This window comes from Fringilla coelebs (genome assembly GCF_963513975.1).
Source record: "Fringilla coelebs genome assembly, chromosome: 21".
NCBI classification, from domain to species: Eukaryota; Metazoa; Chordata; class Aves; order Passeriformes; family Fringillidae; genus Fringilla; species Fringilla coelebs.
The window spans coordinates 1,386,356-1,410,852 of NC_140047.1; the positions used below are offsets into that span (position 1 = coordinate 1,386,356).

The 24,497-nt window shown below is 58.3% G+C and overlaps 1 protein-coding gene across 3 annotated transcripts; it reads right to left on the minus strand.

Moving 5' to 3' along the window:
- Positions 1-1,939: 1,939 nt before the first annotated feature.
- Positions 1,940-24,278, minus strand: NPDC1 (neural proliferation, differentiation and control 1). 3 transcript variants are annotated; one of them, XM_084219648.1, is made up of 9 exons: positions 24,132-24,278; positions 11,334-11,477; positions 6,393-6,500; positions 6,093-6,266; positions 5,911-5,977; positions 4,877-4,961; positions 4,647-4,726; positions 4,450-4,546; positions 1,940-3,483 (listed from the first exon to the last, which is right to left on the minus strand). In XM_084219648.1, the coding sequence occupies exons 1-9, from the start codon at positions 24,223-24,225 to the stop codon at positions 3,406-3,408; spliced, it is 927 nt and encodes a 308-aa protein (XP_084075774.1). In that variant the 5' UTR covers positions 24,226-24,278; the 3' UTR covers positions 1,940-3,405. The 3 variants fall into 3 exon arrangements, with proteins under 3 accessions (XP_084075774.1, XP_084075773.1, XP_084075772.1); XM_084219647.1 differs by having other exon boundaries at positions 4,647-4,961; positions 11,334-11,474; XM_084219646.1 differs by having other exon boundaries at positions 4,647-4,961.
- Between the last annotated feature and the right edge of the window lie 219 nt (positions 24,279-24,497).

The following is a 24,497-nucleotide window of genomic DNA, read 5'->3' on the forward strand; positions in this document are numbered from 1 at the left end:
CCTCCGCCTCTCCTTGCCCCCCCCCCCCCCCCTCTGGCCTCAAACGCATTCCTTGTCCTTTCTTATACAGACGGAGGGGAAGGGAGACGTTGACTTTGAACCGGCCCCTTTGTAGGCACGGGGCCCATTGTGGCAGTGATGGTTTTAGCTGGGGGATGTGGAAGGAGTCAGTGGGGTTTCTCAGTGTGTGCCCCCCCCCATACATTTCAATGATTTTGGGTGATTTGGGAGGAGAGGGGGATGGGGGACAGGGGACTGACGACTGTGTGAGGTTATTGTGTAGGGCCTTCCAGTACCAGTGACCACATCTCTTCTGCCTGCTCCTGAGGAGATGGATAGATGCATCCTTCCATCAGCCCATATCTGGAACCTGCTAGTGTTCCAGGCTTGGCCTGGCTGTGTCTAAGGCAACCAGGGATCAGTGGGATCCTGCTAAAAAAATGAGAGCAGAAAGAAATGCGTCTGCATTTCTTGCTGAGATGGCAGCAGGCTGGAGTGGGCTGAGATGTACATCTGCCCATCCTCCCTTTGCTGAGTGTGCTGGGGTGGCACCAGCTGCTTGGGATTTTAAGAGAGTGGATGAACACCGATGATGTTTTATTCATGGTCAGGCCACCCTTTTCTGTGGCAGGTGATGGAAAGGCCATTGGGGGGACTGTGCTGGATACCCCTGAGTGCCCACGGAAGGGGGGGCTGCAGTCCTGCACGTGGTGGGTCAGGGTCCCATGGTGAGGGCGCCACTCCAGGACCATCTAAGGAGGGCTGGACAGGGGGTTCATCTCCAGAAACCCCATGCCTGGAGGAACGCTGATCTGCTCCCTGTCAGCACAGCTTCTGGGATGCAGCTGGACTAGGAGGACATTAGGAAGTCCGTGCTTCCAAACCTAGGGAAAATCACAGAGGGTGTTTTGGTCCAGTTCTGTCCCGTTATTATGAAGGCCCTGGCCTATAATGTGGGTGTCACCGTTACCATCACAGTGCCTGAACACACCAGTGGGCTCACCCGCAGCTGTGTTATAGTGTTAGAGCTGTGGGAAGTGAGGTCGGGGCTGAAGGCCTTGGATATCTGCACCAGGGGCCCTTGGCCCTGGACAAATGACTCTTCCATGCCTGGAAGTGTGTTAGGGCAGGGATTCCCAGGGCACACAGGGCTCCTGTGGCCTCCATGCCTGGAGCGGGTCTTCCCAGCAGAACAGTCAAGTTTTACTTGACTTCACTTGGTAAGCTAGAGCTTCCCAAAATGTCTGGATGTGCTCCAAGAGAGATTGCTGGGTTGTGGGAGCAAAGAAAGGACAAATTTGGGGACCTCGGCAGAGAGGAGTGTGTTCCAGGCTGGGTTTTCCCAGGACTGAGCCCTGGGGGCATCTCGGGTTATTTGGGGTGTGCATTGCCCAGGGGTGCAGCTGGAGACTCCCATGAGAGAAGCATCCTGGGTGGGTGCTTTGGCGGTGAGTCAGCACCCACCTCCGGCTGCTGAAACCTGGAGAGATTGTATCAGCCTGATGGGGGGGCTGGCGTGATCAAAGGAACTGGGCTGCACACAATGCGGGGACTCGATAGCCCTTATCTGTCATCCCCGAGGTGCTAAGGGCCCTGGGGGCAAGGGGCGGAGGGGGGGGTGGGTGGTGGGTGCTGAAGGGCTGGGTGCGGGGGGGGGGGGGGGGGGGGGGCTCCCATCCGACCTTTCGCTGCAGAAACCTGGCAAATACTGACAAGAAAATTATCCCCGGTTCTTTATGTGCCTGGGAAAACTCTAGGGAAGGCCTTGAACAGTACTCCAGCTGCAGAAGCAGAATGGCTTCTCACTGTTCCCTAGGGAAGGTTTGGGGACCCACAGCATCCTCCCTTCTTGTCCCCTTCTCCCACCCTGCTGTCGAGAGGAGCCCCCCAAGCCTCGGGCCCCACACACACACTCGCATGGGTCTCAAACATGGTCGTTTAATAAAATCTCCTTTTAAAAGAACTACAATTCGTACAACAACAACGAGAGGTGTGGGAAGAGTGGCAGCAGCCCAGGGGAGGGGGAGTGCAGGACATGGGGACAGAATCAGTGCCATGATGGCCTCTGTCAGCCATCCTGCCAGGGACAGGGACAGTCCCATACCACCACCACTTGCCAGCGCATCCCCTGCCACTGCTGCCTGCCCTGCCCATTGCCTGCCTGAGTGCAATGGCTCCAGTGAGCACAACTGGTGACCTGTGCCCGTGACAGTCCACAGCAGGGTCTGGACATGAAGCCACACCGGTGCAAAGTTCTGGGCCTTCCACCAGAGGGGTTCATGGCCTACGCACCTGGAAGGGTTTGAGGAGCAGCACTGGGCTCCAAGCAAGAGCATGTTGGTGAGGCTGGATGCGGGCAACAGAGGGGTGCAGGGAGTGCCTGAGGCCCAAGAGGTGCCTGGGATGGAGCAGTGGAGACTGTCACCTGCCACAGAGGGATGCTCAGAGAATGCAGAGTGTCAGGCTCCAGAGAGATGCTGCCAGGGCATGGGCTCTGTCGGGTTTAAAGCAGCTCAGCAAAGCCCCCATGCCTTGGCTACCCCTCTCAAGCCACCCCAGCTCCCTACAGTCCTATTCCTTCCTACCCCACAGCCACATAAGCTTGAAAACAGAACCTTGAACACTTTTTCTGAGCTTTTACCCTACTGAGGCCTGTGGTAAGAGAGAGCCCATCCTCTGCCAGCACGGGCTGATGTGGGCTCCCAGGCCACAGTGGCACTGGGACTGTCCTGAAGCCCAGCACTCTTAATGGGGTCAGAGCACAGGGCAGCATCTGAAGGAGCAGCCTGGGGAGTGATGCCAGTGCCTGCTTGAACTGCTCCTGCCATTGGCTCCCAGAGCACTATCCTGCTGCCAGGAGCTGCCCAGGCTGGGGCGGAGGAGGCAGAATGGGCACTGAAGCCCTTAATGATGCCACCTGCTCCGGGAAAAGGCTCCATCCCTGGCAGAAGTGCTCTGGGCAGGCTGGCAGCCCTGATGCCAGGCATGAGCATGCCCAGCCTTCCTGGCCCTCTTCTGCTTTCTGACCCTCTCTCTGGCTCCTTCCCAGCTGCTATGCATCAGCCTAGCTTCAGCTAGGGCAGCAGCCCCCTCCTCAAAGCCAGCTACAAAGGGACAGTGGCGCAGCCCCCCCTTCCCCCACCAATTTCTGTGCCAAAGCAGCCGCCCCCCTGCGCCCGCGAGAGCTGTGAGCAAACGGCAATGCAGGGACGCGATCACAGCAGCAAAGAGGACAAGGACGCTGGAAACGGGGGCGATCCCCCCCCCATAGCTGTTAGTGGGTGTTTATTGGGCAGGCGTCGAACAGTCTGGCAGCGTCCCTCGGCCCAGCTGTGGGTGCTCCTCCGGCACGGCCACCCCGCTGGGCACAGTCTGCAGCAAGCTGGGGCACAGGAGATGGGGCGGTTACTGCTGCGACTTGGGGCTGGAGGGGTGTAGGGAGGAGTCGTCAAACAGCGGGTTTCTCACTTCCATTTCTCCGGTCTGCCGTGGCGGTGGGAGAGGGACGGGGGAAAGAAAAGGCGGGAGGTCAGAAAGCAGGTTGTAATTCAGCTGCCCCATCCCAAGGGGTTTGGGTCTGAACCCCAGACTGGCAGGGAGGAGGGCGGAGGGGAAGGGGGCGACCAAGTGGGTTGCAATGGATGACAAACACCAGGACTTCCATCACCCTGGAAAGGTGCTGCCTCCCTGTCAGGAGGGAATGAGGTGGGGTGATGTGTGAAACCCAAGGTCTTGGGTGGGATGGGACCCCACAGTTAGGCTGGGGACCCCAGGACAGCAGTCCCAGCCTGCCTGTCAGGCACAGTTTCTTGCTGAGACTGGGGACCCCAGGATGGGCCCCTCAGCATGGCTGGCAAGAATGGGATGCCCTGTCCAGACTGCCTGCCTGCGATCAAGTGCCCTTTAATGAGCCTGTAAAGACCCACTGATGACCCTCGATCTGGGCCCTGATGGCTGCGCTCCGCAGCTATTACCATGTAAAAGGCTCCTCTTCGTCCTCTTTGTGCTCTTTGTAGCCAGGGCTGTTATGCCCGTCCCCAAAGTCCCCTGCTAGCCAAGAACATCCTCTGGCTGTGAGGGGTGGCACGTCTGTGCTCCAGGCGTTGGGAGGGCACAAGGAGGAGCTCCCCCAGCCCCGGTGCCTAGGAAGGGTTACCATGCATGCCCCTGCCGCCAGAGGGGTGGTGGGTCAGGTGTGCCAAGGGCTGCTCTAGTTATCTGCTCCCAAGGAAATCCTTGTGCCAGGACATGCATTCCTGCCCATTCCTGGAGAGCTTCAGTGGGAGCTGGTCAGGGACATGGGGGGAGCAGGGGGGCAGAGGTTGGACCACCTCTAAGTTTGATGAAGAACATGTGGAAAAGGCTCCTCACACTGAAGTGCACAATCCCAGGCACTTACTGGACACCCCCACATGCACAGCGACCCCTGGCTCTCCTGCACCTACATACCGGAGCCAGCCCAGGGCACTCATACACGGTGAAGTCTCCATCCTCATTCTCCTCATCAGATGATGCTGAGTCTGGCAGCTTGGGCTCCTCTTTATGCCTGGGGGGAAGAAGATGTAGAGAGGAGGTGAAGCCCAGTGGGATGATGAGGACCATCCCAGATAATGGCAGGACACGCTGTCTGCTACCAGGCTGCTTACTTCTCCAGGGAGAGCATCTGCTGCTTTTGGTGCTGGTAGTGGTACATTTGGGCACTCTGAGCCAGCGTCTTGTCCCCAGGCTGTGGAGAGAGCAGGAACAGCTGTGGAGACTGGGCTTTGGAGGGACCCAGCCTGGCTGGTGGAGGGCCTCCACCCCGTGGGAATGCCTCCAGCAGAGCACTGAGGCCCACGTGCCAAACACCCCACAGGGAGGGATATGGGCACCTTACCGAGATCTTGTCATAGGGCAGGGGGCTGGCTACTCGCTGGGCTGAGTAGTCTGCTTTCTGTGCCAGCCTGACCTCCTTCTGCAGCCTGCCAGGGAGGGGCATTGGAATCAGGGAATCAGAAAGTCTGGAAAAGTTTCCTAAGATCAAGCCCAACCATTAACCCAGCACTGACAAAGCCCACAACTAAACCACATCCCCAGGTGTCATATCCACATGTTTATTGAACAATTTCAGGGATGGTGACTCCACCACCTGCCTGGGCAGCCCTTCCTAAAGCCTAATGCCCAACTACCCTTTATATGAATCTTCCCTAATATCCAACCTAAATCTCCTCTGAGACAGCTTGAGACCATTTCCTCTCATCCTCCCTTGTTCCCTGGGAGCAGAGCTGACCCTCCCCTGGCTGCCCCCTCCTGTCACAGAGTTGTGCAGAGCATGATTGTGCCCCTTAGCCTCCCTTTCTCCAGGCTGAGCCCTCCCAGCTCATTCAGCTCCTCCTCATAAGACTTGTGCTCTAGACCTTTCACCAGCTCCATTCCCTTCTCTGGACATGCTTCTGCCCCTCAATGTCTTTCCTGCCATGAGGGGCCCAAAACTGAACCCAGAATCTGAGGTGCCTCACCAGTGCCCACTGTTGGCCCAATGATTTCTCTAGTTCATCCTAGAGGATGTGGGGAGCCATAGGAGCAGATGACTCCATTGAGGAGCCAATGACCCTTGGAGGGTCAGCCTTGTTCCCCATGATGGCAACCATGACAGGCATAGCCACCTCCATCCCACGGGGCCTGGGCACAAGGCACCAAGGTGCTGGCAGTGTCAGCACCCAGCGCCACAGCGATGCCCGCACCAGGTGCCATCTGCTCCCAGGAGCCTGCATCTGGCACGGAGATGTCTCACTACTGTCCTCCTGCCCCAGCCAGCTGATGCCACACCTTGGGAAGCCTATTGCCTCTCTTCCAACCCCTCATGCCTGGGAAGCATGGAAATGTCCTGGGCAAAGGGTCACTGAGGGACTGTCAGCAGCCCCAGCTCACCTGTACCAGCAGATGGCCGCCACGATCAGTGCTGAGATTCCGGCCACCGTGCACACCATGATCAGCCCTGCCAGGTGGAGAGGACAGCAAGGGACAGCAGGTGAGCTGGCAGCATGGTGACACCAGCCCATGCTTCCCTGGTGAGGATGTGAAACCCCTTCCTCTGAGTCCCAGGGTCTCACCGAGCACCATGTTGTCATTTTCAGGGATGGGGGATGCCTCCACCGGGTACTTCTGGACGGTGGCAGTGGTAGGGAGGGTGGTGGCCACCATGGTGCCAGCAGGACTCTGCTGCAGACGCCCCTCTCTCAGCCCACTGGCCACACGCTGTCTGCCACCGTTGGGCACCAGGGTGGCTGCGGGAGAAGACAGAGCAGTGGTGAGTGGTGCCCAGGCAGCTCCAGGAGGCAAACCTGCCTGGGGTGCAGGGTCTGGCTGCCAGGGGGTCCCTGGCACTGCTAGGAACAGGGATGAGCACTTACTCCTGGGTCTGCCATCCTGTAGTTGGTGGTGGCGAGGAGCCTCCTGCCTGGCCAGCACATCCGCAAGAAAATCAATTTCTGCCTCCAAGCTGGGAACAGAGGTCCGTCCTATGGGAGAACAGGTGTGAGATGGGCACTGTGGGGTGCAAGTGTGTGCCCACCCCCAGGACTGGACCAGTACCCCAAAGAAGGGGCTCCTGTCCCAGCTCCAGCAATCACGCGTGGAGTTCAGTCTGAGGCCCCTCAGATGCAGCTCTCTGAAAGCTGAGTTCGGTGGGATTTTCACCCCACAAATGCTGGAGGATCAGGAGCAACAGCATCTTCCCTCATGCCAGAGGCACCAGAGTCCTGCAGACTCTGTGAGGCAGGGCAGGGTTCCAGCACGTAACGTGCAGGACCTGCCCTGTGTCCCTGCCCCTGGGGTCACACAGCAGCTCTGAGTAAAGAAGGATGGGAGATGGACCAGGACAGATACTCCACAGCTGCCCTGCTGCCTCAGGGGTGAGGGGTAGCTTCAGCGCAGTTAGTTACAGTCGGGGAACACCTGGTTTCACCCCAAACACTGGTTTTCACCTCAAAAATAGACCAGAGTCCTTTATAGATCAGAGTGGCTGGAGCCACCCCAGAGCAGAGCTCAGCTTTGCTGCTCAGCAGAGCATGGGAGCCCCTGCTCCAGTACAGGGGTTGGTTCCTGCCCAGCACCTGGTGGGATGCAGCTCCTTTGGGAGCCCCATGCAGCAAGGGATGTACCCCCAGGGGCTGGCCCCAGCAGCATCTCACAGGTGGCTGTCCAAGCCCATGTCCTAGCACAGTGCCCACCAGGGACATCTGCTCTTCAGGGAGCTCTTGCAGCATCAGGCACAGGCAGGTCTCCCACTCTGGCCTGAGGTGACAGCATTGCAGCAAGAATGGAGTCGCTCTTCTCAGGCTCATCAAGCAGAGTCCTGCTCTGACACTCACTACTGCTTTTAACAGGATTAAACTCAAATGTCAAAGGCAGTAGACATCCCCATGCCCATCTCAATCCCCATCCTATCTCTGCTTCCTTTGCCCATATTCAGACTGTCCCCTCAGAGAAGCCCTGGGGCCTAAATCCAGACATACTAAAGCAAGGTGGTACTGGCACATAATTCAAGGTCATAAGAATTACATCTCCTCTGGAATCTGTCCTCACATCCAGTGTTTGGAAATAAAACCTGATTCCCTCTGGAGATGTGTACAACTGCCATCTTGCTGCCCCATGACCCAGCCACATGAGCCAAAAAACAATTTAAAAGGGAGACATTCTTGCTTTAAACAAAAGCACCAAGAGTCACTGTCCCTACATCCTCCATGCCCTGGTGTCCCCAAACTGCCCCCAGCCTCCTACCGTTGGCTAGAGCCCTGGGTTTCCTTGGCTCTTTGCACCCTGTTATTTGCATCCCAGAGCAGCACCATGGTCAAGTGGTGCCAGGTTGGGGCTGTGCCAGTGCTGTGCCCAACAGGTGAGTGCCATGGTGACAAGGTGCTAGCACGGGCCCAAGGTCTCACAATGGGCAAGGGAGTTGCATGGGACTCAGTGTGACAGCCCTGTGCCTTAGGGGGACATCCTGGTGCCCAGGATTGGGATAGCCCTGTGTCAGGGGACATCCTAATGCCTGGGATGGGGACATTTGGCTCTAGCTCGCCTCTGCACTCGGGGAAAAGTCTGTCTCCATAGGGGACAACCCTGTCGATCCCATGTGTGCCACCACCAGGCTGTGCTGGTGTTGGATGTGGTGTGGCTGGAAAAAGGAAAATAAGGTTGAAAAATGAGCCAGAGCAGCTGCCAGGTTCCTCAGTCTCCCACCCTGTGGGGGTGTGTGAAGTGGCACATTGAAAACTGAGGCAGCGTTTTGGGGTCCTGGCATTGCTGCAGTGCCTGGGTTGTGCCACTTACCTGCACTAACCAGCTTTATCACCAAATTCTCTTCAAGTGGCGAAAAGCTGCCCACCTCCCATTCTGTGTGGCAGCTAAACCTCCCCCAGTGATGCCACAGCTTCCACCCTGCATTTGAGGGCACTGAGGGCTGGGTCCTGCCAGGCACTGTGGGTGTGTGAGATGCTGGCCCTGAGCCGCTCCAGGGAACAGGAGGCCAGGGTGAGCCCCAGTTCCTGCCTGACTGCCCCAGGAGCAGAGATGCTGGGGAGAAACAGTGTCCAGAGAGGGCACACAGGGCATGGACTGGACAGGGACAAGGCACACAGGACATGCACAAGGGCACTCAGGGGTGCAGGCGCAGCTTGTGCAGGGTGTGGGTGCCCCCTCATGGTAGTTGCCACCAGTGCTGCAGCAGGATGTCATGGCCAGGCTGGCACACAGCCCCCTAGTCCCTCTGCTCTGCCCCTGGCCTCACATCAGGGCTTCCACCTCCTCAGGGCTCAACCCTGGGACACACACCTACCCTGACAGTTTGGGGAAACAGGGACCAAGCAGAGACACGTGAGGCTTCTGCTCTGGGCTGAGGAAATCTGTAACTGACAGTGTCCACAGGAGGGCACAAAATTCTTAAACATCCACAATTTCTATAGTCCTGCCCAGGATGGCTGATGTCCTCTTTGATGCTGGCAGCACAGTGAACAGGGAAGGAGGAACATCCATGTCTGTGAGCTGAGCCCCCTTTTCCCAAAGTGTTTCCTGCAGCCCAGTGGGGCTCCATGCTGGTCAAGCAGAAGCAGGGATAAGACCCACTATCTCAAAGCACATCACTCAAACCCATCACAACACAGACACATGCAGCACCATGGAGTGCATGGGATTTTGGGGAGCTCAGAGCCCTGTGCAAGACAGCAGCAGCCAGGTGCAGACAGCCAGCTGTGGGATGCAGTGTACCCAGATTCCATACATCCCATCTCACCTCTGCGCCGGGTATGCCAAGAGCATAATGGCAGGAACACACATGCCCTCCTGAGATCCCAAATGGTGCTTTTCACCTCAAAAATCTTCTTTTGGGAGAGGATCCCTGGCTCCTGCCAGAAGCAGTGGGGATGGCACAGTGGCAGGATCCCAGGATTGGCGTCACCCACAGTCACAAGCGACTCAAGGATGTGTAACCCTTTAAAGGGTCTGCCTACATAGCATAAGGGCTGCATGGGTATCCCCTTCAAAGGCTTAGGCATCCTTGGGCTACAGCGGCCCCCTGTTTGCCTTGCATCTCCCCCTAAATGCAGCTGTCACAGCCCCTCTTCATACTCACAGCCCTCTCCAGTGCTGCTACCAGATAAAGGTACAGGCAGGATGCGAAAGAAAGCCCCCATGGAAAAATAAATGGTGCCTCCCTGCCAAGAGGAGCTGGGCATCCTCAGAATGCTAAAACAGAGGATTTGGGAGGGGATCCCCTTTTTTAATTTAACACAGTGCCCACACTTTTGCTGCCTCAAGCTAGTGACATTGCTTGGGACAACAGGATGGGACCGGGAGAGATTTTGGTGTCACCATCCTGCCATGGTGGGTCCTTAGAGGATGGTACCACGGTCCTGCATCTCTCTGCGTAAGGATGCAATTGTGGCCACATTCTTCAGAAAGGAGCTGGGTTGCTATGGAGATGCCAGTGCATGTGCAGCCCTTGTGAGAGGGGAATTTGCTCTCAAGACTTCACATTAAAAAATGAACTATAAACAACTGCTAAAGTCATTCAGTGCCAGGGGATGAAGAGCCCGTGGCAGGGGCGCTGACTGCTGTCAAACACCAAGTCTTGACTCTATTCCTGTGCCAGCCGCTCTTATTCCCCAGCCATCCCTCTCATTTCAGCCAAAGGGTCTTGCTTTGGGGGTCTCCCCTCTGATTTACAGGGTAATTCTCCTTAGCAGGAGACTTTTGGGGACAGCAGGAGTGAAAAGCATGTGGAGAAGGGTGGGCTGGGGGAGATACCAATACGTTCTGCACCAGGAGGTGACTCAGAGGTGCTCCAGAGTACCTTGCATCCAGGCAGTCCCCAGCAGAACCTACCAGGAACCGCCTGAGGCATGGCCGGTCCTGGCCTCTTCCCCAGCCACAGAGGCCACTCTACTTTATAGCAATAAATAATTGTGTGGAACCATAATTATGGTCTTAACTCACCTGTGAGATGAGCCCATGATAAGGGGGCACAGAAATAACTCTGCCACAGCTTTCCAGGCTGCATGAAGAGTTGACTGTCATGCTAAAATACGCCTGTGCCTGGCCCCCAGCACTGTCTTTGCAGCTGAACCGGTGCCAAAGCTGCACTGGGAGCACCCTTCAAGTACTGCAGTAGCAGTGGGATGGCTGACCATGAGCTGCTGCACCCAGGCTGCCACAGCCCCTTAGATCCCTTGGGGACGGAGCCAGGAATAACACCCAGTATGGCCCTCGGTACCCTGGTGTGCAGCCAAGGAGTGCTACTGCCAGTCACAGCTGACTCCAGCCCTCCCAGCATGGATACTGGGCATCACCCAAGGAGGAAACAGCAGTCCTGAACCACAGAGCAACATCTCAAACTAAAGGGAATCAGGCACTGAAATCCCACTGGCACCCTGGGATGGGTGAGGCCATGGGCAGCATAAGTCACTGCTCTGTGTGCTGAAGGTGGCTCCCCTGCTCCTGCAAAGCCTGAACCCTGGAACAGCCAGGCAGACCCTGGAGATCCTGGAGATCCCCAGAAGCTGCCTATCCTACTTCTGTCCTTGGAGGTCCAAGGCTCCCCACAGTGCTGACAGGGCCAATCACCAGAGCAGGATGGACTTAGAGCAGGATGGGGTTGCCAGCCCAAAACCACTAACCCCCAGCTGAGGTGAGTGGGGTGAGAGGGACAAGAGCAGCTGTCCCCACAGAGATACAGCTGCCATGGAGAGAAGGAAGAGGATGGGCTGCTGCTGGGGTGGGGAGGCTGTCCTGAGGCACAGAACCTCCCAGAGCTGCAGGGTAGGTGTGCAGGCAGAGGGGTGGAGGGTGGGTGCACGTACCACTAGGTGAGAGCTGCCTCTGGACACAGCGCCCGCGGTCGTCCTCCTGGAAGGGCGGCAGGCAGGGCCCACAGGCACCCGAGCCTGGCGGGCAGAACTCCCGGCGCTGCAGGGCACAGTCCAGGCTCCGGGGACACGATGCTGCTGTGGGAACAGGACAAAACAGCTCAGGAGGAGGAGAGGGGTCAAACACACCCCCAGGTGTGTTCACAGCTTTTTGGAGTGGGACGCAGCTGCCCTGGGCTGCCTATGGCTGCCCTGCTGCAGCTCCTGACTATCAATGGGTTTCACCACAGCTGCCCCAAGGCCCCACTTTGCCTCCACAAAGCCATTACCACCTGGAATTAACCACGAGCTTAATTATCAAGGACTTGAACTCAATGATCTTCATGGGTCCCTTCCAACTTGAGGTAGTCTATGACTCCATGACATGCACAAGGCAGTTGCAGTGATGAGCATGCAGTGCCCATACCCCCCAAGGGTCCCCAGCCCCAGGGTGCCACCATCCTATGGGACACAATGTGGGAGTGCTGCAGCACCAGGATCTCCTGCTGCTGCCTGCCCTGCATGGGGAAATGAAATCGAACCAGCACAGACTGATGCTGGTGTGGTGACTGCGAAAGGTCGCAAACTCCCCTAAAGCCTCAGTGGGGTATGACAGTGCTGGTACCAGTACTTAGGTCCCATCCCTTCAGGATTCCCTGAAGGAAGCAGTGGGAGCCAGCCCTCCCTGGCACTGAACTGCACCCCAAACCTCGTTCACAGTTTCATGGGGCATCTCACACCCATGTCAGCCCCAGGGAGTCTCCACTCCCTGGGTATAGGCATGAGTCCCCCAGGCTCCAGCCTCACCAACTCACTGTGCCATGGCAGTGCCATCATGGCTGGGTCTTCATCCCAGGAGGTGGACCTCTCTGGGGGACACAAAGTCCCCATGTCCTACACAAAGTTCTGGGCCAGGTGATGGTGGCAAACCAGGTACAGAGCTGGAGAAGACAGGAACTGGGAACAAAGGGCCAGCACTCAGGTACCACCTGTGGCAGGGGGCTGCTCGGGGCAACAGTGTGGGTCCTGGCTTTGATGGTGACACCGCTGGTCCTGCTGCAGCTTGAGTGTCTTTCCCTCACAAGTGGTGGCACTGTAGAACCAGGTGCCCTTCAGCGCACCCAGCACTCAGGCTGGACGCAACTACTTGGGAGGAAGAGCTGGATGGGGCCACAGCTGGATGGGTTTACACAGCTGGCGAAGGGCGTGGCACACAGCTGCCCTACTCTGCCCCTCACCTTGCTGTGCACGCCACGCCCGCAGCGTTCCCGCAGGCAGGGAGCAGGACTGTGGGGCTGCACTGGGAGCAGGGCCAGGCTGGCAATGAATCACAGCAGAAGCAGGCTCCCAGCACCAGCCCACGCACCCCGAGCAGTCCCTGCCAGCCCTCGCCGCCCACACCAGCACCAGCAACACACCGGGCACCTGCCTGTCCCTGCGCCCGGGGATGGCAACACCGGGCACAGCCCCGGCGCACTCCAGCGCTGAGGGGGCAGCTCCCAGTACACAGCTGAGAGTCCTAAACAGGACAGAACCGGCTGAAGACGAATCATGAAATCATGACAGTTCTGCTCCCCCAGCAAGGGTGCAGGAAAGATATCACCCCAAAGCCACACAAGTGGGATATGCAACCCCCTGCCTTTGCACGGCCATATTTCACCATCAAACTGCTCCCTGGAGGGTGCAGCTGCTACTAAGAATCTCCAGCCTGTGCCCAGGCAACTCTCCATTGCAGTCCATGAGGAAGTCATCACCTTCCCCACCTTGGCCGGCACTGGCAAGGGTGCACCAACTGCGATTTTCATGCTGGCTGGCCCCTACACCAGGCACAGCTGCCTGGAGGGGGTGTGCTCGATGTGGGGGAAAAGTGCCCACTGTGCCCATGGGAGATCGGTTTTTTGCTGAACTGTTTGCTCCCTGGGGATGGTGTGGGGCTTGGCCATGTGGCTGGGGGGCACTTAGTGCTTAATGGGGAAATAATCAGATGTCTAAGCACAGAAATTGGACTTGGCTCCTGGCTTCACCTCCCCAGGGTTACTCTCAAGGCCACTCTGTTTAAAAAACAGGACAGGAGGAGGTCATGGCATTGTGCAGCCTCAGGCTGGGGACATGTCACAGCCCCATGGGGCAGTGGGGAACACACCTGTAGGGGCCCCTGTCTGTGCCACAGGCTCATGGAAACACTTCCTCCCAAAACAGATGCTGCCAGAAGCTGATCACTGGCAAAGGAAGTCACCCCAGTGTGGGTCACCCCACAGAGCCAGATATCGAGAAGACCCTCAGAGCCACCTTGTGAGGAGTGATGGGTGCTGAGCCCTGAGCCAGAGTCCAGCAACTGGGTACATAAAGCCCAGGCTGGATCCCAGTGAAGGCTGTTATCTCTGTTTGAGGAATGAGCTGTGCTTGCCCAGCTGTCACTGGCTGCAATTCAGAGCTCCCCATGTGTCACCAGCCAGTGACTGGTGAGCTGGCATCACTGTGTGGGCACCCTGTGGACTGAGGGAGCCCACAGGGCTTTGCCACTCCCTGAGCACAACTCAAGGCTCAGCAGTGAGAGTCCTTTGCTGGTGGGAGTGGGCACCTCAAAGCCATGCTAGGTGATGGGGACCGAGCACTCTGTGTGCCACCACCCAGGCGCCACATGGGCACATCCAGCCCTGACCGCTGCCACTCTGGGGCTGTCAAACTACACTGCCCCAGTGCTGCCCCACCCTTGCACATTCACACATTCCTGGGGCTGGTGCCACCTGTCCAGTGCTCGAGCAGGCAGATGTTGGGTTCCCCAACAGTTTGGCCATGGGTCCCCCCCGCTGAACACTCACCTTGAGGCAGAGTACTTGGGCTGGCACAGTTTGTGAGTCCCAATTCCACCCAGCTGTGGCCATGTCACCACCATGCCACCCACCTGTTAACAGTGCCAGGGTGCCTGCTGCAGCTCCCAGTCTTGCCTCTGCAGCTGCAGGGCTGCTGTTGAATCTGGGGAGTTTGGGATCCCCCCACCCCAGCTATGGTTCCTGCTTAGCACCAGTGCAGCCCAGCATGGCCTGGCCACAAGTGGGATGGGCAGGGGGACCCAAGCTGGGGGGTCCTGTGAGGACCCTAACCCTGCATGGCCCTGCCAGCAGGACAGTACAGACCAGAGGAGCAAGCATTGAATGATATAGAATGTGCAGCCAGCACCAGACACAGCATAGCCAGGATGCTGCTGTCCAGATGTGCCAGGGGTGCTCAGAGGAGGGGAATGCTCCAGTTGCTGATATTGCCCTGCCATGGTGCTCAACTCCTGTGCAGGTGGGCAGGGAGCCCAGAACAGCACAGCTGGGGTAACCCCTGAAACTGAGCTCAAGCCTGGGCTGAGCTCAGTGCTGGAGGAGTTGAGTGACTCCCTGAAGGCAGGACCCCAGCCCAAGGCCAGCAGGTGCATGGGACACAGCAGTTGGCACAGACAGAGAGCAAGCAGGTGAGCATGAGCTGGGGACACATGTAAGCAGGAACAGACCTGTGCCCAGAAGGAAACATGGTCATGTGAGCAGCAAGGCCTCTGGATGTGTTATCCATGGGGGAAAGCTCAGCACAAAGCTCCATCCCCAAGGACTCACCCTAGGGAGAGCTGTGCCGGGCACCCAGGGTGGCACTCAGCAGAGTGCTTGTGACAGGGGGTGCCCAGGCAGGGGATAGAGCCACTGGCAGTCTCAGACTGGATAGAGCAGCTCTTCCATACTCATGCCAAAACATACAGGTGAAAAAGAAACAAAAATAAACCCGAGGAGGACATTTGTGTGGCCAGGGAGGCAGGGACCGCCCCTGCTGCGTCACTGCTGCAGATAGAGAGATAAAAGTGAACGTAAGAGGATAATTAATTAGCGCCGAGCACTGGTGCGAATGTTTAAGGTCCTGGCAACGCCAACACCCAGCCTCCCTCTCAGCTGCCAGCCCCAGTGCCAACAGTGGGAGCTGGCAGAGCCCACTGGGCATGGGCTGAGCCCACTGGGCTCTGGCTGCACAGCCACGTGGGCACAGAGCAGCCTGCCCAGGACCAGCGGGTCTGGCCCCTCTATGGCAGCAGGACACGGCCCCTGGTGGGACATGGGCAACTGAGGGGGGATATTGGGGTGTCTGGGGAACAGGGTGCAGATGTCACTCCCACGTTGGGCCCCTGCGTGCTGGCTGAGGCTGAGGGAAGACCACAGCAAGGCCATGACGGAGCCCCAGCAGCGGCGGCAGCCCCCGCAGGGCCTGCAGTGCTGTGGTCTCTGCCAGCTCCACTCCAAGGTCATTCCTTCTCCTCTTCTTCCTCATCCTCCTCCTCCAGCCAGATAATGTGGGAACTGCTGAGGGCCCTGCCTTGCAGCCTGCCCTCCCAGTACTTCCACTGCCAGCTGGCACTGGCCGTGGCTCCCTCCCAGCTCTGTAAAGTGCTCCTGGCTCTGAAGGAGCACTCTGGAGCTGGCCCAGGGCAGGCTGGCGGGCAGGCATCAGGCATGCAGGCTGGCATGATACTCCTACCAGACCTCAGCCCCTGAGGTCTTGCTTCCCCCTGTCCAGAGCCTCCTTGGGCAGGGGCAGTGCTGCTGTTCCAGCAGCAGGCAGGAGCAGGGGTTGCTGAGGCACCCCAGCACCTCACCTGCACTGCCCCACACCCAGGGATGTGGCTCCTGAAGTGAGTCAGCGGTAGTGACTGCCAGCAGCTGCAGTAGCAATGCCAGGCACAGGTGACACACACCAAGCAGAGGCGACACACACCAGCCACAAGGGACACATAGAGTGACTGCAGGACAGACACTCCGCTGGTGGCCGCAGCTTGGTGGGCTTCCTGACCCAGCTGCATCCGCCTGCCCTGCTGTCCCTTGCGCTAGGAAACAGGTGGATGGGGACTGGGCTGATCCCCTGGAGCAATGCCCACTCCAGGACACAGCTGGCACCACTGCTGGGGCAGTCCCTGTGCCACTGCCAGCAGCTGCTCACGTCACTGCTGTGCTCCTGCCCCTGGAAATGCAGCAGTCAAGCCCCCTCTCTCCCCCAGAGCCAGTGGAGCAGGGCTCTCTGCAGCACTGACCCTGCAAACCAGGACTGAGGGGATGCTGGTCACATCATGTCACCGCTGGGGACAGAGCATGTGGCACAGCCACGGTCACCAGTCTGACCCCATGTCCTGCAGCAGCACCAGTGGGTGCTAGTCCACCAGTAAGGGAGCAGCTGGAAATGCTTTTTTGTGCTTCAGCAGATTTGGTCATGCAGATGCAACATGTCACCAGCTCCCGTCCCTGAGGCCACTAGGGCTTGTGTCCTGACTCCCAGCTTCAGCTGGTGGGTGCTGAGGTCTGGCCCAGCTGGCAGAGATGATCTCCAGCACAGTTTCTGTCATGGCCAAGAAACAGTGCCAGCAGGGGGGGGACAGGGAACACCTGCAGGGAATCCCTGGGAGCATTCTCCATGCCTGCACAGCAAACACCTCTACTGCACCCTGCTCCCACCGAGGGGACAGTCCCACCAGACACAGCCCCATCCAGGAACAATGGAAAAAGGCCTCATCCTCACCCCTCCCCCCACTCCCACCTCCCACCCCCATCCTCACCCAGCTGCTGCTGCTTTGGGGCCACCAACCCCGAGCCTTGGGCTAGGCAGCACAGGCAGTGTGGTGGGCACCCACGCTGCAGCCCTGAGGACATCATGATGGGCTTCCAGAGCCTTGTCCTGCTCCACGTTCAATGCCAAGGGGGAAAGGGAGGGCCAGGAGGAGCTGAGCCAGGTTCCTGCAGAGGTGGGGAGATGTCAAGCCCTTGGCATCCCCAAACACATTGCCTCCCAACCATCACTGCTCCCCCAGATTCTGTCCCTGCTCTAGAGGAGACGCCATCTACAAGCACACCAAAATCCCAAGTTGTTCCTGTGATTCCAGGCTGGGGCAGAACCAGGCAATCTCCAGCAGGCTCAAGGAATGGAATTTTGTGTCATCACTACTCAAAGCCCTTAACTAGGCCCAAAAAATCCCTGTTCCTTGCCCTGGCAGCCTGCCTGCTGTGCAAACAAAACAGCTGGATTGGCAGGGCTGTAGGAACAGGAGATAGCACTAGGATGGTTGGAAACAGTTCCAGCAAGCCACAAATCCAGACCCCAGCAGAGACTGGGCAGAGCCAGGAGGTAGTAGAGAACATTGCTCCTCTTGCCTGTGGCTGGTGAGGAAGGCATCAAGCCAGTGAGGGGCATCCCAGCCTCAACAACCCTGGATGCTGACAGCCCCAACTGCAGCCCTGCAGAGGCAGCCACACCCAGGCTGTGCACCACTGCATCCCACCCTGTGCCCCTGCTGTGCCAGGGGGTCTCCAGCCACAAGTGGCTTCAGATATTCAGGAAGAGCAGAAATAATAAAAAAAGCAAAAGGCAAACCAGGTGCCATATGCCATTTCCCCAGGCCTACCTGCCCAAACCTGCTGCTGGCTTTGCTTCGCTGCATGCACACCCACCCACGCTGGGGACCCCAGGCTGCCACCAATGCCACCTCATCCCAGTGCATCTGGCTGCTCTTTGCAGCCTGAACCACCCACTTTAGGACTTGTTAATTAGATTTTTCTCAAGCAAATACCAATGAACTTTGCACATACACTAAGCCTGCTGGGGCTGGGTTCTTTAATTCCCTTCTTGTCGGGCAAGTTTTGCACCACATCACAAGTGAAGCAGGTGGTGGCCAGGGCTATGGTGCACAGCAAGCACCACCTGAAGCACTGAGCAGTCTGGAAGGAAGGGAGTGTGGTCCAGCTCTCTTCTAAGGGCATTCCTGGGCACTGACCCAGCAGCAGGAGAGCACCCCACGGGTACACACTTGCCCATTGAGCCACAGCCCTGGGTTAGCTCTCTCTGTGTGATGGCAGGGAGGTGGAAGAGGGCAGCCCACCCCACAGCTCAGCACCCAAGGAGCTGCCAGGCCAGGGGCCACCACAGCTCGGTCATGTGAAAGCAGACACAGGCTCCCACACACTCTCACTACTGGGCTGGAAATATCCATCTGGAGTAGCTGCACCATTGCACCCACCAGGGCCAAGATGCTCTTTAGCAAAGCTAAAGCCATCCCACACCACCACCAGAGACATCCTGTAGCCTTTAGGAAAGAGGCACAAGCAAAATTTTGCTGATGCCTTCAGTAGCTCAGAGATGGTATTGTTCAAGGCGGGAATTCTGTCTGTCTGTCCAGCTCCCGTTGTCTAGTCATTGCTTGGCACCAGCCCTGGTGCTCCCACCAACCCACGACCCTGAAACAGATGCCTGGGGACATAGCTCCTCACCCACGAGTGCTGGAGCAATAGGGGCCAACCTTTATAGCTGTTGGAATAGCCATTAGAAGAAGAGCTCTTGGAACAAGGGCTGTCAAGGGGACTCTGGATGGGCACCCTCCATGCTGGTGGACATGCAAGAGCAGAGGCAGGCAGAAATTCAGGGGCTGCAACACCCACCCCGCTGTGGCTGCACCCACAGGTACGTCTGCGCTGACTGAGCCACCACAAAGGCCATTGTGTCCCATGGGGAAGAACCCAGAAACTGAGAGGCCCCATCAACACAGAAACTGGGTGTCCATGGGATGCACAGCTGCATCCTAGGGGTGCTGGTGTACGCAGCATCTGAGGGCTCTTGATAAAGGGCTGCAGATGGTGGCAAAAGAGCTGGACCCAGAGATTTTGGGGTATATCCTGCATAGGAAGAGTCAGCTCAGGGAAACCCTCTCCTTCCTAGCCAGGAAGGCAGGAATGATTGCTGCAGGATGGGTAACGTTACAGCAGCTCACCAGGCTGCCCTCTCTTCTGATTTAGGGCCCTCTTACTCCCTCTGACAGATGTGAGATGATGAAGTCCCCGAGGCAGAGCAGCTCCTCACCCACAGGAGAGCAGCCATGGGTGCTATGGGTGCACTGGAGACCTGCACCTTCCACACCTCCTGTCTCCACCCCCACCACATTCTCCTTTCTGTAGGAATGGAACAGGGGCCAGGAGCCCAGGGAACCCCTGCATCACGAAGAGTCAGGGTCCCTGACAGCACTCCACCTAGTGCAATGGGTTCCCACTCAAACAGCTAACACCTCTCAAAATCTTTGCCATCTTCTATCTGTGCAGGAAGCACTCCAGCATAGCCACAGTGTGCATGGGTTAACATGGGCAGTTGCAGTCCACAATGCTCCAGGGCAGGATAAGGCAGGGACCAGGACCTGCTCTGGCTGTGTTTCCTTCCACCAATTCAAATCTCACTCCAGGCACTTAACGGCCAGTTTCTTCCTGTTGCAATTCTCCTTAGCTCACAAAGTGGCTAATTACAGGCCTGCAGCTGCCATTTGGAGCAGCAGCAGTGCTGGGTTATGCCTAGGCACAGGAGGGAGATACTTCAGTGCTGGCAGTGGCATTGGGGCCAGGCCCAAGGGTTTTGGGACCAGCCAGCCCAGGGAAGCCACTACCCCCCTCGGGGACCAGACCCAGAGCTCTTGGTGGGGACCAAGCACCAGGGCACAGTGTTTATGGATTTAATGCAAGGATGGAACTGATGGCAGCTTCTGTACCCTGTGCCCAGGGACTCAGCACCTTGCACATGGGGAGAGGGCATCCCATCAGCCCTCTTGTCCCTGGGCACCAAACCACCCATCCTGTCCACAACATGCCCATCGCTCTTGTCTGCAGCAGCCCCCATTAACTTTCTCATTCCCAGAGTCCCCACTGTGGTATCATCCCTCCTGTCTCCAGCACTGCCACACCTCTCCTGTCGTCAGCACACTGTCCATCCTGTGACCCCTTCTGTTCCCCCTGCCACACTGTCACCCCTGAGAGCCCCCATCACTCCTCTAGTCTCCGTCATCCACCACCAATCTCTGTGTCCCCAGTGCCCTGACCACACTGTCACCCCCTGATGCTCTGCCCCCCCGGAAGCACCCGGCAGGGCTAAGCCGATTATCTCCCTTAATACCCCCATGGCCCAGAAGAGACATTTCAGACAAACATTGATGCACCTTCCCCTGAGCTGCAGGAAGACTCAGGCTTCCTGGAAACTGAGGGATCCCTGGGGTGGGGGACCAGTCTCCAGAGCTGCCAGGAAATTGCAGATGCAAAGGACCTGACCCTGCACAGTGCAAGCAGGCCCCTGGCTCCAGAATCCCAGTCACCCCACCATGAGCTCCAGCTCTCCACGCATCGGCATCCCCAGGGTATTGCTGGGGCGCACATGGATTTGTGAGTCCCCACAAAGCTACAGCAAAAGGGATGACAGACTTTCACCCCATCTCTTCCATAAACTCTTCCTTGATGCCGATTCTGTAATTGGAATTATCAGTCAGACATCTTTCCACCCATTTCCCCTCCTCAGGCCTGCAGACAGAGCCCAGCCCATGTCCCTGGCATGGGTACCAGCTCTTTGGAGCCCTGTGGGATGCCTGTGCTGCACATCCCAGCTCCTCCACACCTCACGCCCACAAGGGCTCCTTTCCCACAGCGGGAACCAGCTGAGCACAAGTAACCCCAGATAACAAGGTCGAGACTTTATTTCCAAGAATAAAACCACATGGGCAGCACCCCAGCTGCTGCCTGGAGAAACACATGGTCTGCACCAGTGTGGCAGAGGACCCCCCACTACGGGAGGCTTGAAGGGATGGGGTGGCTGAATGGGACTACTGCCCACCACTGCCACCACTCCTAGGGGGGACCCAGACAACCTTTCCTGTGCCTCAAGAAAAAACTGGGGCTGCGACCTGCAGACCAACTCAGAGAATGCTGTGGGGCTGAGATCACTCCCTTCACTTGGCAAGGCAGCCAGGCCCCTGCAAGCAGCACAGGCGCAGCACCAGTCCCAATGTCTTGCTCCCAAGAGTGGCTTGGAGCTACTGCAGTGTCAGGGGTCAGCGTGGGGGTCCCTGGGGCTACTGCACCCACTGTGTCCCAACCCTGTTCCCAGTGCAATGATGGACAAGCAGGCAAGGAGGAAAAGCGAAGAGATGGACAATCCCACCACAGGCTGAGCCTGGGAACTTCCCAGGGGATGGCTCCTGCCTAGGCATGCCCAGCTGGGAAGTCTGAGCAGTACACGCACCACTGCAGAGCAGGGGCAGCCAGCATCAACACCAGCATCCCTGCTCCCACCCATATCCCTGCAGAGCGGCATGAGGAGGAGCAGCAGTGCAGAGCCAGCAGGTCAAACCTGGCCAAATGGGTCACCTGGACTGGAAACAAAACTCAGATTTTGCTGAGCATCTTCTCCAGATGTCTGGGATGTGAACCGATGGCTGTGGCAGTGGGGTTCAGGATTATTAAGAAATGGGGTTCTAGCCTGTCATCCCATTTGGAAAACGGTTTTTGTTTTTTTTTTTGTTTGCAATAATAACAATGATAATAATAGATGAAATTTTGCGACCTAGTTACTCAAGCAGGGAGAAATATGGCTGTCACTCATGTTCCTGGAAATGAAGCCAGGAAACAAAGCAAGGCAGGCCCTCTGCCCAAAGCCTGGTGTGATGCATAGAGACACGTGGGAGAATAAAGCCCAGCTGAGGAGCAGCAGGCAAACCTAAACCACCTGCAGCACCTCCAAAGCACCGCTGCCCTTCCTCCAGCTTGGATCAGGCTCACAGCAAGATGAGGATGTTACTGAGCCACGTGCAGCTGCATCCTGGGAGATGGCATCTGCTGCAGGGGCTTTGGGTTGCAGCACCAGCCAAGGAAAGTGAGGAGGAGGAGGAGATGCCAACCCCCGTCTGAAGAAACTTTGATGGAGCTGAAGACAGGAGGTCATGGGTATGGTGGTGCAGGACCTTCTCCCTGGTTGCCTCCTTGCCAGGAGCCAGTTTCACCAGCATATCAGAACAAGAGCTGCTCCTGGGCTTGCCACCTCCACCTCTTAGCCATTCCCAGAGAAAGTCAAGCTTGGCCCCATCTGCCCAGGAAAGGCAATTATAAAGTGAGAAGAAACAGCCAATGCTTCCTGTTCCCCACTGCAGCCAGAGAAAGGTGGCGGGGTTGGGACAGAGACTCTGCCTGCCCAGCATCCCAGGGTTATTTTCTTCAGCCATCCCCAGGAGAAACCTACCTGGAGCTCCCCACTGCCACATGCCATACATGCCATACAACCTCAAACTCCTGGCAACGGGATGCTGCTGTTGGGAACAGCACAAAGACACCATCCCCAGCTTCTCTCCGGGAAAAGAGGTTGAGCTGAAAATCGAATCCCACATGTACCAAGAGCATGCAATATCCCAGCACTGCTGCTGATGTGGTGCCTCATGCCCACCTCATCTCCAGCATCCTCCTAGGGCTGGGAAGAGAGGGGAAGGGAAGGGGAAACTGTCACCACCCCCTGACAGCACCTGGGCACAGCCACCCCAGCAGCCCCTCAAGGGACCCAGCCCAACCAGCACTGCCAGGCAAGATGATCCCACACTAACCCCTAAATTCAGGAGGAGCAGAGATTATGCTGGATCACCGGTGGCTCATCCGAGCCTGGATCTCCTTCCTCCCATCTTAGCCTGTGTCAGCAGTACCTCTGGCTGGGCCACCCCAGCCTTGGCTCGTGGGAAGAGGGGGAGCGCAGGAGCATCCCCACCTCTGCCTCCAACCTTCCGACGTGGAAACACACAGACGTTTTGATTCATTGGGAGATTTAAAAATTATTGCAGCTTTCCGCCGTCCCTCAGAAGCATGGAGAGGCCACCTGGGACCCGGTGACAGCAGGCTGCCTGCCCGGCGTCCGCCGGCCCGGCGTCTGCCCTGCCGGGAGCCCGGGAAGGGAAACAATATCGGATCCGCAAACAATGCTGGGAGCCAGGAGGCCCTTCCCGGCTCCTGCGCCAGCCAGGCGGAAAGCACCTGCCCGAGACAGGCCGTACCAAGGCAGGGACACGGCACCTCCCCAGGGCGGGCAGCCACAGCCTTCCCCGCAGGCAGCAACGGGGCCTGGGGCGGGCCGGGGTTTTGGGGCCGCTGTTTGTGCCCATCACAGCCCTGCGCACCCCAGCAGTGGGCACAGAGCAAGAGGGGCATGTCCAGCGCCAGACCCCGAAACTCAAACAAATCAAACCCGAACGCCCCGAAACAACCCTTCAGCAGACAGCAGGGCAGCTTAGGGCGGTGCTGCACGGGAAGGCGCGAAGGCAACCCATTCCTTCTGCCACGGCGGAGAGCAGAAATGTCACCGTCACTGGTGTACCGGGGCGGTGCTGCGGCCGCTCCCGGGGCAATGAGGCAGGTGGGCAAACAGGGCTCCTCCAGCGCAGCTCCCGCCGGCTCCCCGGGATGGCTCGGTCACTGCAGCGCCCTTATTTTTTTCTTTGTTTCAGTGGTTTTTGATGTTGTTTTAATTTTTTCCTACCAATAAAGGTGCTTCACGAGGGCCGCTGCCATGACTATGTGCTCCTTTCCCACTCCAGGATCCACATCTGTGGGTTCCTCCAGCCCCCTCAAACAGCTGCTGGGGACCAGCCCTGCGGCGCTGCCGCCCGCTGCCAGGCCCCTGCCTGCAGCAGCGGACAGGAGAGTGACGGGGAGGCGCTGCCCGTCCCCGGGGAGCGCTGCGGGGTGGGAGAAATCCCCGTGGGGCTTTGTGGCGGGGGCACCTCCTATCTTGCTCCACCCAAGAACACGAACACCCACGGATGCTGATCCCTGGTGGGGATGGGGATAATGAGGGAGAAGAGGGGGGGCAACCGCACCGGGGTTCGTCGTAGGAGAGGACACCAGCATCCGCGGGGGAAGGGAGAGGACACGGAGACGGGAGTGGGGGGAACAAGGTACTCACCGGCACGGGCAAGGCGCAGACGGAAGGATCCGAGGGCGGTGAGCAGCAGCAGCAGCGCTCCGCGGCGGGCAGCAGCGCCCCGGGCCGCCACCATCGTCCACGGACACGAACACGGACGCGGACACGGGCGGGCGCGGGGCCGCGGCGGCTGCGGGCGGCGGGGCGGGGCCAGGCGGGGGGCGGGGCTTGCCAGGCGGGGGGCGGGGCTCCGCCTCGTTTGGGCCCCACCCCCGCCGCCGAGGCCCGGCGGGATCGCTCCGGCATCACCGAGCCGGCCGCGCTCCGAGCGCTGCCCCTCAGAGCCCCTCCCAAGGCCCAGGGTGGCTCCGGAGAGCTGGAGAGGGACCTCGGACAGCGTCCTGGAAT